The sequence below is a fragment of the Agelaius phoeniceus genome, chromosome 19 (genome assembly GCF_051311805.1).
Source record: "Agelaius phoeniceus isolate bAgePho1 chromosome 19, bAgePho1.hap1, whole genome shotgun sequence".
Classification (NCBI taxonomy): Eukaryota; Metazoa; Chordata; class Aves; order Passeriformes; family Icteridae; genus Agelaius; species Agelaius phoeniceus.
The window spans coordinates 2,952,003-2,967,737 of record NC_135283.1 but is presented as its reverse complement, the minus strand read 5'-3'; the positions used below and the strand labels follow the sequence as shown (position 1 = coordinate 2,967,737).

The window sequence follows — 15,735 nt, the reverse complement described above, 5'->3', positions numbered from 1 at the left end:
GGCTTATAATGTTTTTTGATTTGTTGTAGCCAAAGATGTAAAATATAAAGACAATTTTGGGGGTAAGGACATGGTTCAATATGACACCACAGAGGAATATCAGGCAGTAACAGAATATTTTGGACTGTCAGTTAAGCCTTTAAATCCCAGTGGGCCTGTAACAAGAGGAGGAGGCTGTGAGTCAACACCCCAACAGTGGTTAAGAGTGTTTCTAATTAAGATTTCCATCTCAAATTAAGAAAACCAGTAGAAAAGTGCTGGGAAACAGAATTTTGTGAAGGGGGGAGCAGCTCCTGCTGGGTCACAGCAAGAAGGAGATAAAATCACCTGGAGCTTGTCTCCCATGCCTTCCCCTGCTCAGCCACAACTTGCCCAAGAGATTTTTTATTTTTGCCTGGTGCTGTGGGTTCTGCTCTTGGGATCAAGAGATGTCTCTGAGCCTTTGGGCTCCCTGGAGCAGGGAATTCAGTGTCTGTGCAGTCTCTTGTGTTTAAACCAATTCTGAGCATTTGGATGTTTCTAAAATGGCAACTAATTATATGGCAAGGGCTATTTTAGAACTTTGGAAACATGTGTGTGTTGGTTTGTGACAGTAATTATCAGATAGACAATGTAACTCTTAACAGATTTCTTTAATAGCAAACATGCACATGAAATTCAGCTTTCAGTCAAGCACAGTTAATTATAGGAGGCTCCACCAAAACCAAAGTTATTTGTCTAAGTAAAAAAAGGAGGAAAGTTTTGGAGAAACAGACATTTTGGCTGCTAGCTGGGGTCAGAGGAAAATTCTTATTCAATATTTTAATTTTTTTTTAAACTCCTGGTTGCATTTAGTTATGAAAAGTTGGAACAGTTCAGTTACATGCAGCTCCCTTCCCTTGTTAGCATCTGACAGTGTGTTAAGGGAAACCTTCTGCAGTGTTCTCAAACTGTGATTGTGAAATGTTCACTTTTCTGTGACCCTCCAGTTTTCTTTAACATAAAGGCTTGTTCTGGCTAAAATATTCTCCAGGGCTTTAGAAAGAAGATGAGCTAATTCTCTCTTGAGTCAGCTAGAAAGGCAAGGTTGGGCACTTACACTTGGGAGTGTATGTGTGTGGTGAATTACTTTTAATATCTAAAATGTGATATAGAAATTGGAATTGATGTGTTTTACAATGACTGGTATTCAAACTACTCTGTCAAAGCCTGTAGCATTCTTTGCTCAATATCCAGAGACTGATTTAAAACATTGATGGACAATTTTAAGAATGATCCTATTAAATGCATATGAAAGAAGCAGCTTTTTAAAATTGTGGATGGGGGAAAAAGATGATTGGAATATGTGTTCTTGCAGTGATGGGTGTATTCTTGTGCCTCTCTTCCCTCTCACTTCAAACATATCTGTGCACAAAGACACGTGGACATGGAAGTCAGAAAGAAGATTCTTGCATATCCTGCAGGATAATTGAGTTCAAATGTCAGTTTGTCTTTTAGTCATCCCAGGGAATCCACAGGAGAAAGGCTCTGTTGTAACTCCGTGGTCAGGGGCAGTTTGGCTGCAGCTAAAATTGCTCTGCAGTATATTTAGCAAGAGTAGTTCTTTGTTTGGCTTTTTAAAGAGATTTTCTGGAATGAGCCATGTGGGGTCTCTGAAGTGTTGTGGTGGCAGTGGGGCTGCTGAAGAATTGTAGCTCAAGCCTTGGAAGTAATCTGGAAAAACAGAAGATGTCATTCCCTGTGGGATTTGGCACTCTGCTCCATCACCATGGTTCAAAGGGCACTTTCTCTGTGTAAAAGAATCTCCTAATTATACATCTGGCCCACAGTGATGCATATTTCTTATGGCTGCATAAAACCCCTCAGTCTGTGGAGATCAGATGTACAATGCTGGTCTTTCTCCAGTGCACAAACCCTGCAGTTGCAGGAGTCAGGATATAATTTTGATATAATTTCATTACTGTTGAACTACATTACATTCTAAATTTTGTTTAAGCACAGAATGTCCTGTGATTCCCTTTCCCCCTAAAGAATGAAAATTGCATTTTAAAGTGATATAGAAATTGTAAGTAAAGCCTTCAGAAAAAAAGAACAACATATTCTGAACTCTTAAAGTTCCTCCCAGGCAGTACCAAAGCTGTGTTACTGTGTAGATCTCACAAACAAAAATATTGGGATATTAGTAGATTATATTCTAAAACATCTGGTTACTAGGACAAATTGTATGCAAATCAATGCATATTTGGTGAAAGAAAAAGGCCCAAAATCCTCTTTTCTTCATTGAGAGTTCTTGAGCAACATACACTTGAGAATAATTCCAGGCATTCTTTTCTTCCAGAGAAAAATAATGTGAATTATGATATTCCTGCTTCATGTAAGGCATCACTGCTGAAAGTACAAACCAGAGCCCTGATGTGGATCAGGTGTCTTAATCACTCATGTGTAGCTGAGATTTTGGATGTAACAGATGCTCTGTTACAAACTGGAATTAGCTTCAGCTGATTCTTTTTGACCATATCAGTCCTCAAAGCTGGTTTTACAAGTACTGTAGCTTTGTTCTGCAAAGCTGGCTGGGAACAGTTTGGTGAAGGTTTGTGTAGAACCACAGCAGGGACCTGCCCAGAGCTGCAGGAGCTGGAGCTGGAGCTGCATTTGTGCCTCTCTGTGCCCTGGTTCTGGAGGTTGAACCTTCAGGGCTTGAGTTCTCTTGATGCCTTGTGAAGGCTGAGCTGGAGCAGAGGCTGGGCAGAGTTCCAGAATAAAGCAGGGATTTATTCAAAGGATCTCCTCCATGGATCCACCTTGGGCAGCACAAGAGCCCAGCCAGGGCTGCACCCAAGATGAACCAAAATGGTCCCAAGATGGACACGAGGTCTCTCCCTGGGATCAGTTCTGCTCCATTTGCATCTTGCAGTTCATTGTCCAACTACAGCTTTAGCTCATCCAGTCCCATCCTTGTTTTTCTCTCTCCAGCCCACGGTGTTTGTGCTCTTGGGCTGAGATTTGGATCATTTGTCCTTGGTCCCCAGCTGGAGCAGGAATTGTTTTGTCTCCCTGCTCTGTGCACAGAGCTCACCATCCCCTGATGTGAACCCAGACCCACACACTAAAGCAGCACAGAATGTGAAAAATAGCAAAGCTAAACCTGAGGTATCACTGTCACCAGGTGCAGGGTGCCTCTGAGCTCTGTTCTCTGCTCTGTTCATCTCCTGGCCCTGCAGGATCTGCTCTTGCCCTCAGTGTTGGGGCAGTCACACCTTGGCAAACCCTGGCTTTGCTCTTTCATAAGATCAAGGTCATTCTCAGGCCTCCTCTTAAATTTATATCCAAAGTTGTCCCAGTTCCAGCCCATTAACCTCCTAATTTCCTCTCCCAGTCCTTGTGGAAGCCCAGGGAAAGGTAAATGTCACATGTTTGATGCAGTGTGAATTTGTGTTCTGCATAGATGAGGAAGACATTTGGAAATATTCTCCCCTGCAAATACTCAGGAGCAGTTAAGATTACAGCTCAGATACTGGGCTGGGACAGAAGGAGCTCTCCTGAGGAGGAAATAAGGATTTAACCTGCTCATGTCATGTTGTAATGCTGGAGATTCTGCCAGTACTGGGAAAATGCCCCATTTTTCAGTCTCCCAAGCAGTTACATGATGGATTGTCCACACCTGTATTTTTGTATTGTTTAATTGCTTGTGCTATCCTCATTCTCCAGTGTTTCTGATATCCTGCTGCTCTGCCTTGGTTTGGTACAGCTCTGGGGCACCTCACCTGGAGCTGTGCTTGTTGCCCTTCCATGCCCTTTCTTGCCTTTTCAAGTCATTTGGATCTGCAGAGAATGCACTGAGTCATTCAACTTCCTCAAAAAAAAAATGGTGAGAGATCTCTGAGGTGGTTTAAGACACAAAAGAAATAGGAGAGAAAATGACAACACCGAAGATTTTTTTGTGAGATGGGATTTCCTCTGCTTGTTGTTGATCTCTGCTCTTGGAAGGTGTAAAGATAAAATATTTATAATTTATTTATAATAGTCTTAAATGCACAGATTGTTTTAAAGGGTAGTATATAACAATTAAGCAGGTTTTGAATTTTCAGGAAATCTCTCTTACAATTGTATATCCTGTGAAGAGCTTTCAGTGTCAGCACCCAGTTTATACTGGGCACACTGGGGCACACACCAGTGCTGCTTTTGGAGTGTGGAAGAACCACACTGGCTTCAGTTCAGTGTAGCTGCCTTGCACAGATTTTACTGAGATTTGGCTGTCATTCTGAAACTCAGAATAACTGAATAATTTCTCCAAATTGCTCGACCTTTTTAAAGAAATATTTCTGCTCCTGCACTGCCCAGGATGTTTCAGTACAGAACAAAGTGGGAAGGTTGTGCCTGTGCTGTTTGCAGGCTGAAGCTTTGGGAAAATAGTTCAGAGTTTTGAGCCAAGGCTGAATTGTTTCTTATTCTTGGGTACTGATGCACTCATAAATGTTACTGATATGAGTTTTGTTAGATAAAATGTTTAAATATAGATTCCTCTCATTTGCTTTTGGGAAGACACTTGTGACGTTTCTCATCCTCGTCCAATATTTTATTTTCTTTCCTTGATAAAATGGTCAGGCTGAGGAGAAGGGGATTCCCACAGGGGCTGTGCCTGCTTCCCTTCCACAGCAGCTCTGGGAGGGAGTTTGCCAACTTAAAAAGCAAAAAACCCCAGAAGTTTGCCAGCTTAAAAAGGAAAAAACACCCAAAAGTTTGCCAGCTTAAAAAGGAGAAAAACCCAAAAGTTTGCCAGCTTAAAAAGGAAAAAACACCCAAAAGTGGCCAACTTAGAATTGCCAAGGAAAAGTTTGCCATCTTAAAAAGGGAAAAAACCCAAAAGTTTGCTAGCTTAAGAAGCAAAAAAACCCCAAAAGTTTGCCAGCTTAAAAAGGAGAAAATCCCAAAAGTTTGCCAACTTAAAAAGGAAAAAACCCAAAAGTTTGCCAGCTTAAAAAGGAGAAAACATCCAAAAGCTTGCCAGCTTAAAAAGGAAAGCACCAAACCCCCAAGTTGCCTTGGAAGTGGGTTAGTGCAGGTGAGAGAGCCGTGGCCTGTTGGGTTTTGGTGCTGCTGGAGGGGTGTCCCAGGGCACTCCTGCAGCCCCTGTGGTTGGGCACTGGCTTTTTCCAGTCCTTCACTGGAGGTTCCTCGTGTTGCAGCTCAGATACTCGGCCCAGAGCCTGTTTGACCACATGAAGAAGATCCAGAGTGACCCCAGTGCCTTGGGGAGTTTTTGTGAGACGCTGCTGAAGGTCTTTGAGGACAACCTGAGGAATGACCGGTAATGCTCATCCTTGGCTGTTTTCCCTTTAACCTTTCCTTTCCTTTCCTTTCCTTTCCTTTCCTTTCCTTTCCTTTCCTTTCCTTTCCTTTCCTTTCCTTTCCTTTCCTTTCCTTTCCTTTCCTTTCCTTTCCTTTCCTTTCCTTTCCTTTCCTTTCCTTTCCTTTCCTTTCCTTTCCTTTCCTTTCCTTTCCTTTCCTTTCCTTTCCTTTCCTTTCCTTTCCTTTCCTTTCCTTTCCTTTCCTTTCCTTTCCTTTCCTTTCCTTTCCTTTCCTTTCCTTTCCTTTCCTTTCCTTTCCTTTCCTTTCCTTTCCTTTCCTTTCCTTTCCTTTCCTTTCCTTTCCTTTCCTTTCCTTTCCTTTCCTTTCCTTTCCTTTCCTTTCCTTTCCTTTCCTTTCCTTTCCTTTCCTTTCCTTTCCTTTCCTTTCCTTTCCTTTCCTTTCCTTTCCTTTCCTTTCCTTTCCTTTCCTTTCCTTTCCTTTCCTTTCCTTTCCTTTCCTTTCCTTTCCTTTCCTTTCCTTTCCTTTCCTTTCCTTTCCTTTCCTTTCCTTTCCTTTCCTTTCCTTTCCTTTCCTTTCCTTTCCTTTCCTTTCCTTTCCTTTCCTTTCCTTTCCTTTCCTTTCCTTTCCTTTCCTTTCCTTTCCTTTCCTTTCCTTTCCTTTCCTTTCCTTTCCTTTCCTTTCCTTTCCTTTCCTTTCCTTTCCTTTCCCTTCCCTTCCCTTCCCTTCCCTTCCCTTTTTTTCCCTTCCCTTTTTTTCCCTTCCCTTTTTTTCCCTTCCCTTTTTTCCCTTCCCTTCCCTTCCCTTCCTGTGGCACATCCAGTGGATGCCCAAGGCACATGGATTTGCTTTAACAGAGCTGTCTGGTACAGCAGGAGCTGTGGTAAAATACAAAACCAAGGAGTGTTGGCAAAATATTTTGCACATTCAAGTTTTTAAATCATGGAAGGGTTTGGGTTGCAGGGGGCTCAAAGCTCATCCCATTCCAGTCCCCTGTCAAGGGCAGGGACACCTTCCACTGGCCCAGGTTGCTTCAAGCCCCTTCCAGCCTGGTCTTGGACACTTCAGAGGATGGGGCAGCCACAGCTGCTCTGGGCAATCTGTGCCAGGACCTCCCCATCCTCACAGGGAAGAATTTCTTCCCAATATCCCATCTAAACCTGCTCTTTTGCAGTTTGAAGCCATTCTCCCTTGTTCTGTTGTATAAATAAAATACTAAATAAATATAAAATATAAATATAGCTATAAATATAGCTATAAATAAATGTAATATATATATAAATATTTAATGTAGAAATACTAATTTATATTAATTATTATATTATTCTATTATTATTCATATTAATTATTATTTTTATTATTTATATTAATGTATAAATTTTAAAAACCTATTGTATTTTTATTTTGTTTCCTGTTTCAACTGTTGAAAACATGGCCATGGTTATTCCAGCTGACAAGTGTTGGTTCATTTGGTGCTGTAACTTCTGATACAGTTAGTGGAATACATTGTTCATATTCTAGAAAACAGATTAATATTTTCTAATACTGTCAGTTGTGTTTTCAGGACCCTGCAAATGTAAAGCAGTGCTGTTTTTAATTATGTTTTTCCTTTTTGGCTGGGAGGGAATGTCCCCGTTCAGCCAACACACACAAGGTACTGAGCAGCCCTCCCCTGTGTAAATCAGAGCTCTAATTTACCTGTGTGTAGGTATGTAGGAAGTTTCCTTCCTTGCTTCTGATTAAAAATAGGATATATCTGTATGCCAAGAAGTGTATTTACCTTGTTGAATCATTTTCTTTCCTCAGGGTGTCTGTACCTCTGCTGACAATGCTGGACCAGATGCTGGCAAATGGCTGTTTTGATATGTTCACTGAGCAAGAGAAGTGAGTTGCTGGAATTCTCTTTGGTTTATTTCTCACTGTGCATCAGAGCTCCTCAGTCTTGCCCTGGCTGCTGCTCTGGGGGTGCCCAGGGCTCCAAGTGTGAGCCTATATTGCAATGCCTTAACTTTCCCCAAGTGGGACAAACAGCCTTGAAAGGGTCCTGGCAAAATCCTTGACTCTCTTGTCTGTGTAGAAGTTCGTTCCTTGTTCTCTGTTTGACAGCCAGGACATTAATCAAATGCAATTTGCATGTTTCACCTGGGATTCTTGGACCAGTATCAGATCCATTCTTCATTTCCCAGCTTCCTAAATCCCTGGAGCACATTCCTTGCTGTACTGGGAGCCCTGAGCACTGGCAGTGTCCTGTGAGGTGCTGCAGAGCCCTCTGTGCCTACAAGCTGTGGTTCCCCCAGTCCCACTGCTTTGCTTAATGTGAATATCTCCAAAGATGTGAATTAAAATTCTGATAATAATAAAAAGTCATATCCCAGCTCTTCCACCCTGAGCTCAGTCTTGTGGAAAGTGTTCAGTTTAGGAACAGGTAAATGTGAGTGAGATATTCCAATGTGAAATCATGGGGCTTTGCAGATGTTTCAGAAAAGAATTATTTGAATTTCAGTAATATTAAAATCTATTCCACAAGCTCTCCCAGGCAGCATCTTGGCATATCTGCAGGTATTTACAGAATTGTGCAATCCTGCAAGCACAGATACTGCACTGGGAACTTGTTGATTCAAGAACTGCTCACAGCAGATCAATCTGAAAAGCTTTCATCATTCTGAAAGTTTTGATTGAGCCCACTCTTGTCTTGAAGTGTGGTTTTAGATAGTATTTCTGAAATTGCACGTGGCAGTCCCTGTTTGAATGAGAATTTAAAGTGAGTCAAAGACAGATGGAGTGAATATTGTTCACTTTGATAATTGTGCCACTGATCTGGGGCTTCCATACAGGCTCCAGCCACCCCTGCTGGGGAAGGTGAGAGATTATGGATGGAAATTCCAGTCAAAGTCTTGTCTCCAGGTCACTGAACAGAAACCCAGTGGTAGCAGCAATGCCTTTGCTGTGTGAGTGACTCACACTCAGCCCTGTGGTGCCATTGTGATGCTTTGTGTAAAAGCCTTGAAATAAAATCCAGGGCTATTATGGGGGAAATGATTTTGAAGCTGATCCAGATGTATTTGCCTCCAGTTTGATGATGAAACCAAAAAAGAAAATGAATAATGAAGCAGCCAAGTGGATCATGCTGGTGTCAGGGGAGTGAAATGCTGGCCTGGAGTGCAGAACTTGTGACCATGCAGAGCCCAGGAAGGGCAGAGCAGTGGGGAGGTGGCAGACAGTTAAAAGATGGAGTTTAATTCCTGCATGTGTCAGATTTGGGGAATGTGGGTGCCTCCTGTGCAGAGCTGGCCATGGCTGAGTTACTGCCATGCTCTGGGTGTGGATCAACTCGTGATGGGGAGCCCAGAATTCCCTTTCATGCATTTTGTTACTCTGCTAGGTCCTTTGGGTGTAGTTAGGGATGGATCCACTGCTCCAAGGCCTGCCTGCCCCTGCTGTTGGATGCCACCTGCTCCTTTTTGAACAGAAAAGCCTGACTTTGGGTCTGCTCTCTGGAATGGAACCATTTGCTCCTTTTTGAACAGAAAAGCCTGACTTTGGGTCTGCTCTCTGGAATGGAACCATGTACTCCCTTTCCAGAGCAGCCTCCATAAAAATGTGTAAGAACATCCCAGGGTGGGTGGGAAAATGGAGACCCTGTTTGGTGGCATGGAAAGGCCACATGTGCCTGCAGTGTCAGTACAATGTGCCTCAAATACAAGTTGAGATACAAGCATGTATCTCGTGTATTTTCCTTGGGATGTTCAGCACCCATTTCATTTCCTTCCCTCATTGTTTTTTTACCATGTTGGGCTGAATGGAGTTTTAGCAAGGGAATTGGCATGTAGGATGTCTGTCAGGATTATACCTAAACCAGCCACCAAATAGGCAACTGCTGCCTTGTAAAAAAGTGTTTGCAAATGCATTTTGAGGTTTGAATGGAAACTGTGCTCTCCCACACATTTATTTTCTGATAAAACATCCACAGTGCAGAATGGGTAATACCCAAAGTGCTTAAATTAATCAGGATTAGGAGCAGGAGCAGTTTGACCCTTGTGAGTGCTCCAGTTAAAACCAGTTGCCACAGGGTGTCACTCCTGCCTTGCACAGGTGGAACCCACCAGGCATTTTCCTTCCTTTTCACACCCTGCAGCTTGTACAATTTAGAATATAAAGCTCAACATTTCTGGTGTGGTTCTACAGCTGAGTCTCAGTGTTGGGGGAGCTCTGTGTGGCTGCTGTGTGATCTCTGTGCCAAAGGACAAGTGAGCCCTGCTGTTCTGCTCCTCTCTCCTGGTTTGGATGTTTGTGCTCAAGGAAGGTGGATTTACCTTGTGTGGAGCAGCAGGGATGGGGTGTGTGGGGTGAATACCTGTCCTGTGGGGCTGGAAATGAGTCAGCTTCAGTGTCACCAGGGTCATCAAAAGGCTTCCAGGACTGGCTCCTCTGTTGTGCTTGGCTCAGGGGAAAGAACTGCTGTCAGGAATATTCCAGTTGTTATTTCCTACCTGTCCTGAGGTGACATCAACCTGCTTGTCCCTCCTGCAGACAGGAGTGGTTTGTGGCACTGCAGTGAGGGGCACTGGAGAGATGCCCTGGCTGAAAAGTGCCCCTGTCCCACTGAGCTTGAGGGGTTTCCTCAGTCCCACCAGTGCCAAAATAGGAAGGGAAATAGGGAGGGAATAGGGAGGGAAATAGGAAGAGAATAGGGAGGGAAATAGGGAGGGAATAGGGAGGGAATAGAGAGTGAATAGGGAGGGGAATGGGAAGGGAAATGGGGAGAGAAATAGGGAGTGAATAGGGAGTGAATAGGGAGGGAAATAGGGAGGGAAATGGGGAGGGAAATAGGAAGGGAATAGGGAGTGAATAGGGAGGGAAATGGGGAGGGAAGTAGGGAGGGGAATAGGGAGGGAAATAGGAAGGGAATAGAGAGTGAATAGGGAGGGAAATGGGGAGGGAAGTAGGGAGGGGAATAGGAAGGGAATAGGGAGGGGAATAGGAAGGGAATAGGAGGAAGGTTTCTCCTGCAGCAGGGCAGCTGGGTGCTGGCTGAAGTGCTGGGGATGCTGCAGCATCACTGGCTGACTGCTGCTCCCACCAAGCAGGGCAGCAGAGCCCTCAGCTCTGTGCTCACACAGCCCAAACCCTCCTGATTCCATCCCAGACCAGTTTGTGGAGCTGTTCTTGTGGCAGTGCAGGGAGTTTGTGGGCTGGGGGCTGCTGGAGGCAGCGGGCACAGCTTGGAGCAGAGCTCTCAGAAATGCACTCTGGGCTGCTGTGGCCTCTCCAGTGGCTGCCCTGAAAGCACAGAGGTGGTCCCTGGCTGGTGGGGGGACCCTTGAGGACAGGGAGGACAGAGGAGAGTGAGCTGAGGCCACTGGCATTGGGGTGTCACTGCTCACAGCTCCTGTGGCTGCAGGCTCCTGCTGCTCCCTGGGTGAGGGATCCCCAGTGCTGCTGGGGCTGCCCTGGGGCTGCTGGCTCCTCAGAAGTGTGGTAAGATGGGAGTGATACTCAGTGCCATGAAAACAGAACAGCCTTGGAATGGCAGCTCAGGATCTCAGCTCTCTGGGGTAATTAGTGGTAATAAGTGGTAATAAATAAATTCTACATTTCTCTCTCCTACTCCTACATGTATGTGCTTTACACACTAACAGAAGCACCCATGTATTCTGTGTTTTTCTGGTGATCTTGCAGTGCTTTAAGAAAGTCTGTGTCCCCATTGATCTCCAGCTGATAATTTCCATGTATCCATGATAATTTCCATGTATCCATGCTCCCTTGGATTGGTTTTCAAGCAGTTTTACTGCTCTTGCATGAGCAGCTGTGCAGCAGAGCTGGCAGGGGCTGGTGGCAGCTCCACCCTGGCAGTGGCACTGCTGAGACCCAGATCACCTGGAGGGGGGACAGCAGCACCTCTGGCAGTGCCACGTGTCCCCAGTTCACAGAATGCACAGAGAACTTTCTTTCCCCAGGGCTGATGCTGTTCCTGCTGGCACAGTGCCCACACAGGAGAAGGAATTTTCTCAATTTCCTTTACAGAGGCCAAGCTATTTGAGTCATTTGAGATCACACACAGGTTAAGTTTGGTTATTGCAAATGTAGAATTGGCAACCAACAGAAAGGAAAGTGCATCTGTTTTAAACACAAAATGCTGCTCATGAGGTTCCATGTTTTAAATTTGTTCCAGATGCTCTTGTTCCAATTGGTCTCTTTGTTGCTCCCCTTCTCAGTGATGTCCCTGCTGTTCAACCAGTTTAAATCTCACCTAATTCACTGGATGGCCTGGCCTGTGCTGAGAGGCAGGCATGCACTGCAGGGATTGTAATTAGCTCTCTACACAGGGAATTTGTGTAATTGGGGTGGGAGGAGGAGAAATTCCACCAAGGTAACACAAAATATACCTCAGCATACAGAGAGCTCTTCCCTCACCAACCCAGACAAATCCATGCCTGTAGACACACACAGACTCATTCCTGCAGATGTCTGTTGTTCCACCATGTGTAGAATTCTTCACCTCAGTTTACCATGGTTTATTGTTCAGTTTTTTTAAACAGGTCACTTTTTGCCAGTACGTGCCAGGATTTTGTTACAAATTTTTAAAGAGTCATTAAAAACCACTAACTTTTGTCTGGAAGACTCTACAGAACAAGGCATGTTACCTTAACAAAACATCTTGGCACTCCTATAAACATCATTTTAAACTTATTTTAAATGTTCTGCCCTTCAACAGATGACAGTACCCAGCTTTCTTCAGTAGTTTTTATCCACAGCTCTGAATTGCAGTGGCAGAAAATGAATGTTACTATTTTTGCTTTCTGCTTTCCATACACAATGCAGTGAGGTTTCCAAAATACACAGCCTAGAAGTTATTGTGCTCACTAGACAAATATGAAATAGTTTCTTTTGCATCTATGGCACTTCAGCCTTGAGTGTGGCAAGTAAAAGATTAAATAATTTGAACTGAAGTAAAAGCATTAGTCCCTCTTTCCTTCTCTTTAATAGATCCTTGGAATAACTAACAGCACTTGTGTTTGTACGAGTGTCTGGGAAAGAGCTGTGAGAATCACGTTTCCCAGACTCTGTGGAAAAAGAAAAGAATTTGCTAAATATATTTAAAGATGGCTTCATGGCCTGTCCATGTAATAGAACTGTGAGCCCTGTGTTTAATTACGTTGTCTGGAATCACTGAAGGAATTTGGGCTGTGAAATGGTGGAGTAGCTAAGAACAACATTCATCCCCTTTTATTTAAATTTGGTTGGAGACCTTGGGGAATGACCATGATGATTTGGGCTGTAAATTGGAGTAGTTATGAACAACATTCTTCCCTTTTTATGTAAAGTTTGGTTGGAGAGCTTAGGGAATGACCACGATGATACACAGACTGAGTAACTGTTATTTGGCTATAGGATAATGTAATTCCTGACATGGTATTTCTGATCATTCCACACTGCTTAAACACAAGCCATGGCAAGGCAGTTATCCTTGACTGATAACTGCTTTTTGACTTTTAACCTGTTTGGCTAAAAGGAGTTCACTCCCCAGCACACAGATGTAATGTAAATATAAATAATTAATAATAATTAAAAACAAAAGGCTCAGGAATTTGGTGGCCAAACTCTCCTGAGCTGCTGGGGGAAGCACAAACCACCCTGCAGTGTGTCTTGCCTTGCCTTGCAATGTTAGTTTGGCATCCTGACAATCATGAATTGTCTTGGAAATTCTGCTGAAACCTTGTGCTCATCTTTTTTTTCTTTCTTTCCCATTCTCAGCCATCCCTTCCCAGTGAAGTTGTTCACCCTCTGTAAAGAAGAGATCAAAAGGTCCAAAGACATCCGGAAGCTTCGCTCCAGCATAGGAGTGTGAGTTAATGAAATCAATCTTTTCTCCCAGAAAGTGAGGAGTATTTCACTTGCCAGATGTAACAGTGAGCTCTGGTTGATGTGGAATTTAAATGGAAAATACACACAGATCCATGTGATTGAAGGTTGTGGGAGTCTCATAGTTCTGGATGGTTGAAGTGAAACATATGATGTGATAAAGATGAACAAGGTTTAAAATTTTATAGTCCTAAAGATGCTTAAAGGGAATAACTTGCTTTTTCTTTGTAGAGAAAGAAAAAGGAATAATTTGCTTTTTCTTTTTCCCCTCCCTGCCTTTTTCCTAATGTCCATCTTCATCCTAGTTCTCAAAACTTACTTGTGCAGTTATAACACAAGATCTGGTTTTTTTCTGATATTTTCTAGATTTTGTGGCCTGATTCAATTTCAAGGAGACATGAGAGAGAAAGTTTTCTTCCAGTTGTTTCTCCTCCTTTGCCATCCCTTCCCTATAGTAAGTACTGAAGACTTTGCACATTGAAAAACTGACAAATGAAAAAGTATTTTACAAATTATTTTACAACTGAAAAATAATTCAAATGTGCCTTTTGGTGCCTTCTCTTTGTACACTAAGTCTGAGATGCAGACAGTGTGCTGAACTGTTGGTAAGAGAAGACTGAAAAAACCAAAAGTCCCGTTCATCTCTCAATCCTGGCACAAAACTTTTTAGGGGTCTCCCCATCAGGGGGATCCTTGGGGGGTTTCCACAGTGGGGCACTGCCCAGGCTCCCCAGGGAATGGGCACAGCCATGGGGCTGCTTTGGACACAAGGACAGGGTGTGACTCCTGGGGATGGTCCTGAGCAGGGCCAGGAGCTGGCCTGGGTGAGCCCAGGAGCTGGCCTGGATAATCCCAGGAGCTGGCCTGGATAATCCCAGGAGCTGGCCTGGATAATCCCAGGAGCTGGTCTGGATAATCCCAGGAGCTGGTCTGGGGATGGTCCTGTGCAGGAGGTGGCCTGGATGAGCCCAGGAGCTGGCCTGGATAATCCCAGGAGCTGGCCTGGATGATCCCAGGAGCTGGCCTGGATAATCCCAGGAGCTGGCCTGGGGATGGTCCTGTGCAGGAGGTGGCCTGGGTGATCCCAGGAGCTGGTCTGGATGAGCCCAGGAGCTGGTCTGGATGAGCCCAGGAGCTGGTCTGGATGAGCCCAGGAGCTGGTCTGGATAATCCCAGGAGCTGGCCTGGGTGGTCCCTGTGGGTTCCTTGCCCTCAGCAGCCCCTGTGGCTCTGGCCTGACTGGTTCCTGTGGGACCCTTGCCCTCAGCAGCCCCTGTGGGTTCCCTGCCCTCAGCAGCCCCTGTGGCCCTGGCCTGGCTGGTTCCTGTGGGTCCCCTGCCCTCAGCAGCCCCTGTGGCCCTGGCCTGGCTGGTTCCTGTGGGTTCCCTGCCCTCAGCAGCCCCTGTGGGTTCCCTGCCCTCAGCAGCCCCTGTGGCCCTGGCCTGGCTGGTCCCTGTGGGTCCTTTGCCCTCAGCAGCCCCTGTGGCCCTGCCCTCAGCAGCCCCTGTGGGTTCCCTGCCCTCAGCAGCCCCTGTGGCTCTGGCCTGGCTCTTTGCTGCCCCTGCCCTCAGCAGCCCCTGTGGCCCTGGCCTGGCTGGTCCTTGTGGGTTCCCTGCCCTCAGCAGCCCCTGTTGCTCTGGCCTGGCTGGTCCTTGTGGGTTCCCTGCCCTCAGCAGCCCCTGTTGCTCTGGCCTGGCTGGTCCCTGTGGGTCCCCTGCCCTCAGCAGCCCCTGTGGCCCTGGCCTGGCTCTTTGCTGCCCCTGTCCTCCCTGCAGATCAGGAAGACCACGGCCAGCCAGGTGTACGAGATGCTGCTGACCTACAGCGACGTGGTGGACCCGGCCATCATGGAGCAGGCCATGGCCATCCTCAGTGACACCAACTGGTGAGTGCAGTGCTGCCCCAAAACGCCCCTGTGCCCTGGAGTGACCAAAATTCAGTCCCTGTGAAAGCTGGGAGGAGGAAACTGTAAGAAGTGATAGCTCAGGTTCAGCTCTTTATTGCTTCCACGACAGCAGAGCTGCAAGGAATTCCTCTGGTCTAAAGAGCTCTCCAGGATCCTGGCCCACTGGAAGGGGATGTATAAAATCACCATTAGATAAAGTAAAATAGCCATATTTTCCTAACAACATAAAAAGGGAGGAAATCTTGGAAGTTTTCCATGAAGCAGAGACTGGGCTGTGCAAACAGTCAAACTTCAAGTGCACAGACAGTTTCTTGGCATTTACAAGCACTGGCAGGATTTGGGGAAAGGAAGGATCTCTGCAAGCTGGAAAACAACAGAATTAGCAGAACAGCTCAAATCTCCCATGAAATGTAATTACTCAACATGCTACAAGCCTTGTATTCAAGCAAAGATTTGGAATTGGAGCAGTTTAGATGTTTCCCAGGATAGGATGGCATGAATTAAACAACCACTTCATAGAATGTAATTCTTTTTTTTTTTTTTTTACTTACCTCCTTCCAGGGGCAGGGGAAGAGGGTCTTGTTCTTCATGAGCATGATCCAGTGATTTTTAGAGCAAAGGAATCATTCCATGAGCACCTGTGCAGTGACAGGAGCAGGGAACCACCATTTTTGGCACTG

At 45.1% G+C, this 15,735-nt stretch overlaps 2 protein-coding genes across 3 annotated transcripts in view; one reads left to right on the top strand and one right to left on the bottom strand.

Moving 5' to 3' along the window:
• The window catches only part of TBCD (tubulin folding cofactor D), a 125,965-nt gene that overhangs the window by 106,114 nt on the left and 4,116 nt on the right, over positions 1 to 15,735 (top strand). Inside the window, exons 34-38 of one of the 2 annotated variants that reach the window (XM_054645190.2) lie at positions 5,166 to 5,287; positions 7,093 to 7,170; positions 13,042 to 13,131; positions 13,516 to 13,603; positions 14,925 to 15,034. In XM_054645190.2, coding sequence (XP_054501165.2) covers positions 5,166 to 5,287; positions 7,093 to 7,170; positions 13,042 to 13,131; positions 13,516 to 13,603; positions 14,925 to 15,034 — 488 coding nt within the window. Of the gene's footprint in view, positions 1 to 3,485; positions 3,549 to 5,165; positions 5,288 to 7,092; positions 7,171 to 13,041; positions 13,132 to 13,515; positions 13,604 to 14,924; positions 15,035 to 15,735 lie in introns of those variants that run through there. The other variant, XM_077188123.1, reaches the window with a different exon arrangement.
• QTGAL (queuosine-tRNA galactosyltransferase) overlaps positions 15,195 to 15,735 on the bottom strand; it is a 111,496-nt gene continuing 110,955 nt past the window's right edge. The window contains exons 13-14 of the transcript XR_013184702.1: positions 15,607 to 15,693; positions 15,195 to 15,217 (exon numbers count right to left, since the gene is read on the bottom strand). The gene's annotated coding sequence lies outside the window, so the exon portion shown is untranslated. The remainder of the gene's footprint in view (positions 15,218 to 15,606; positions 15,694 to 15,735) is intronic.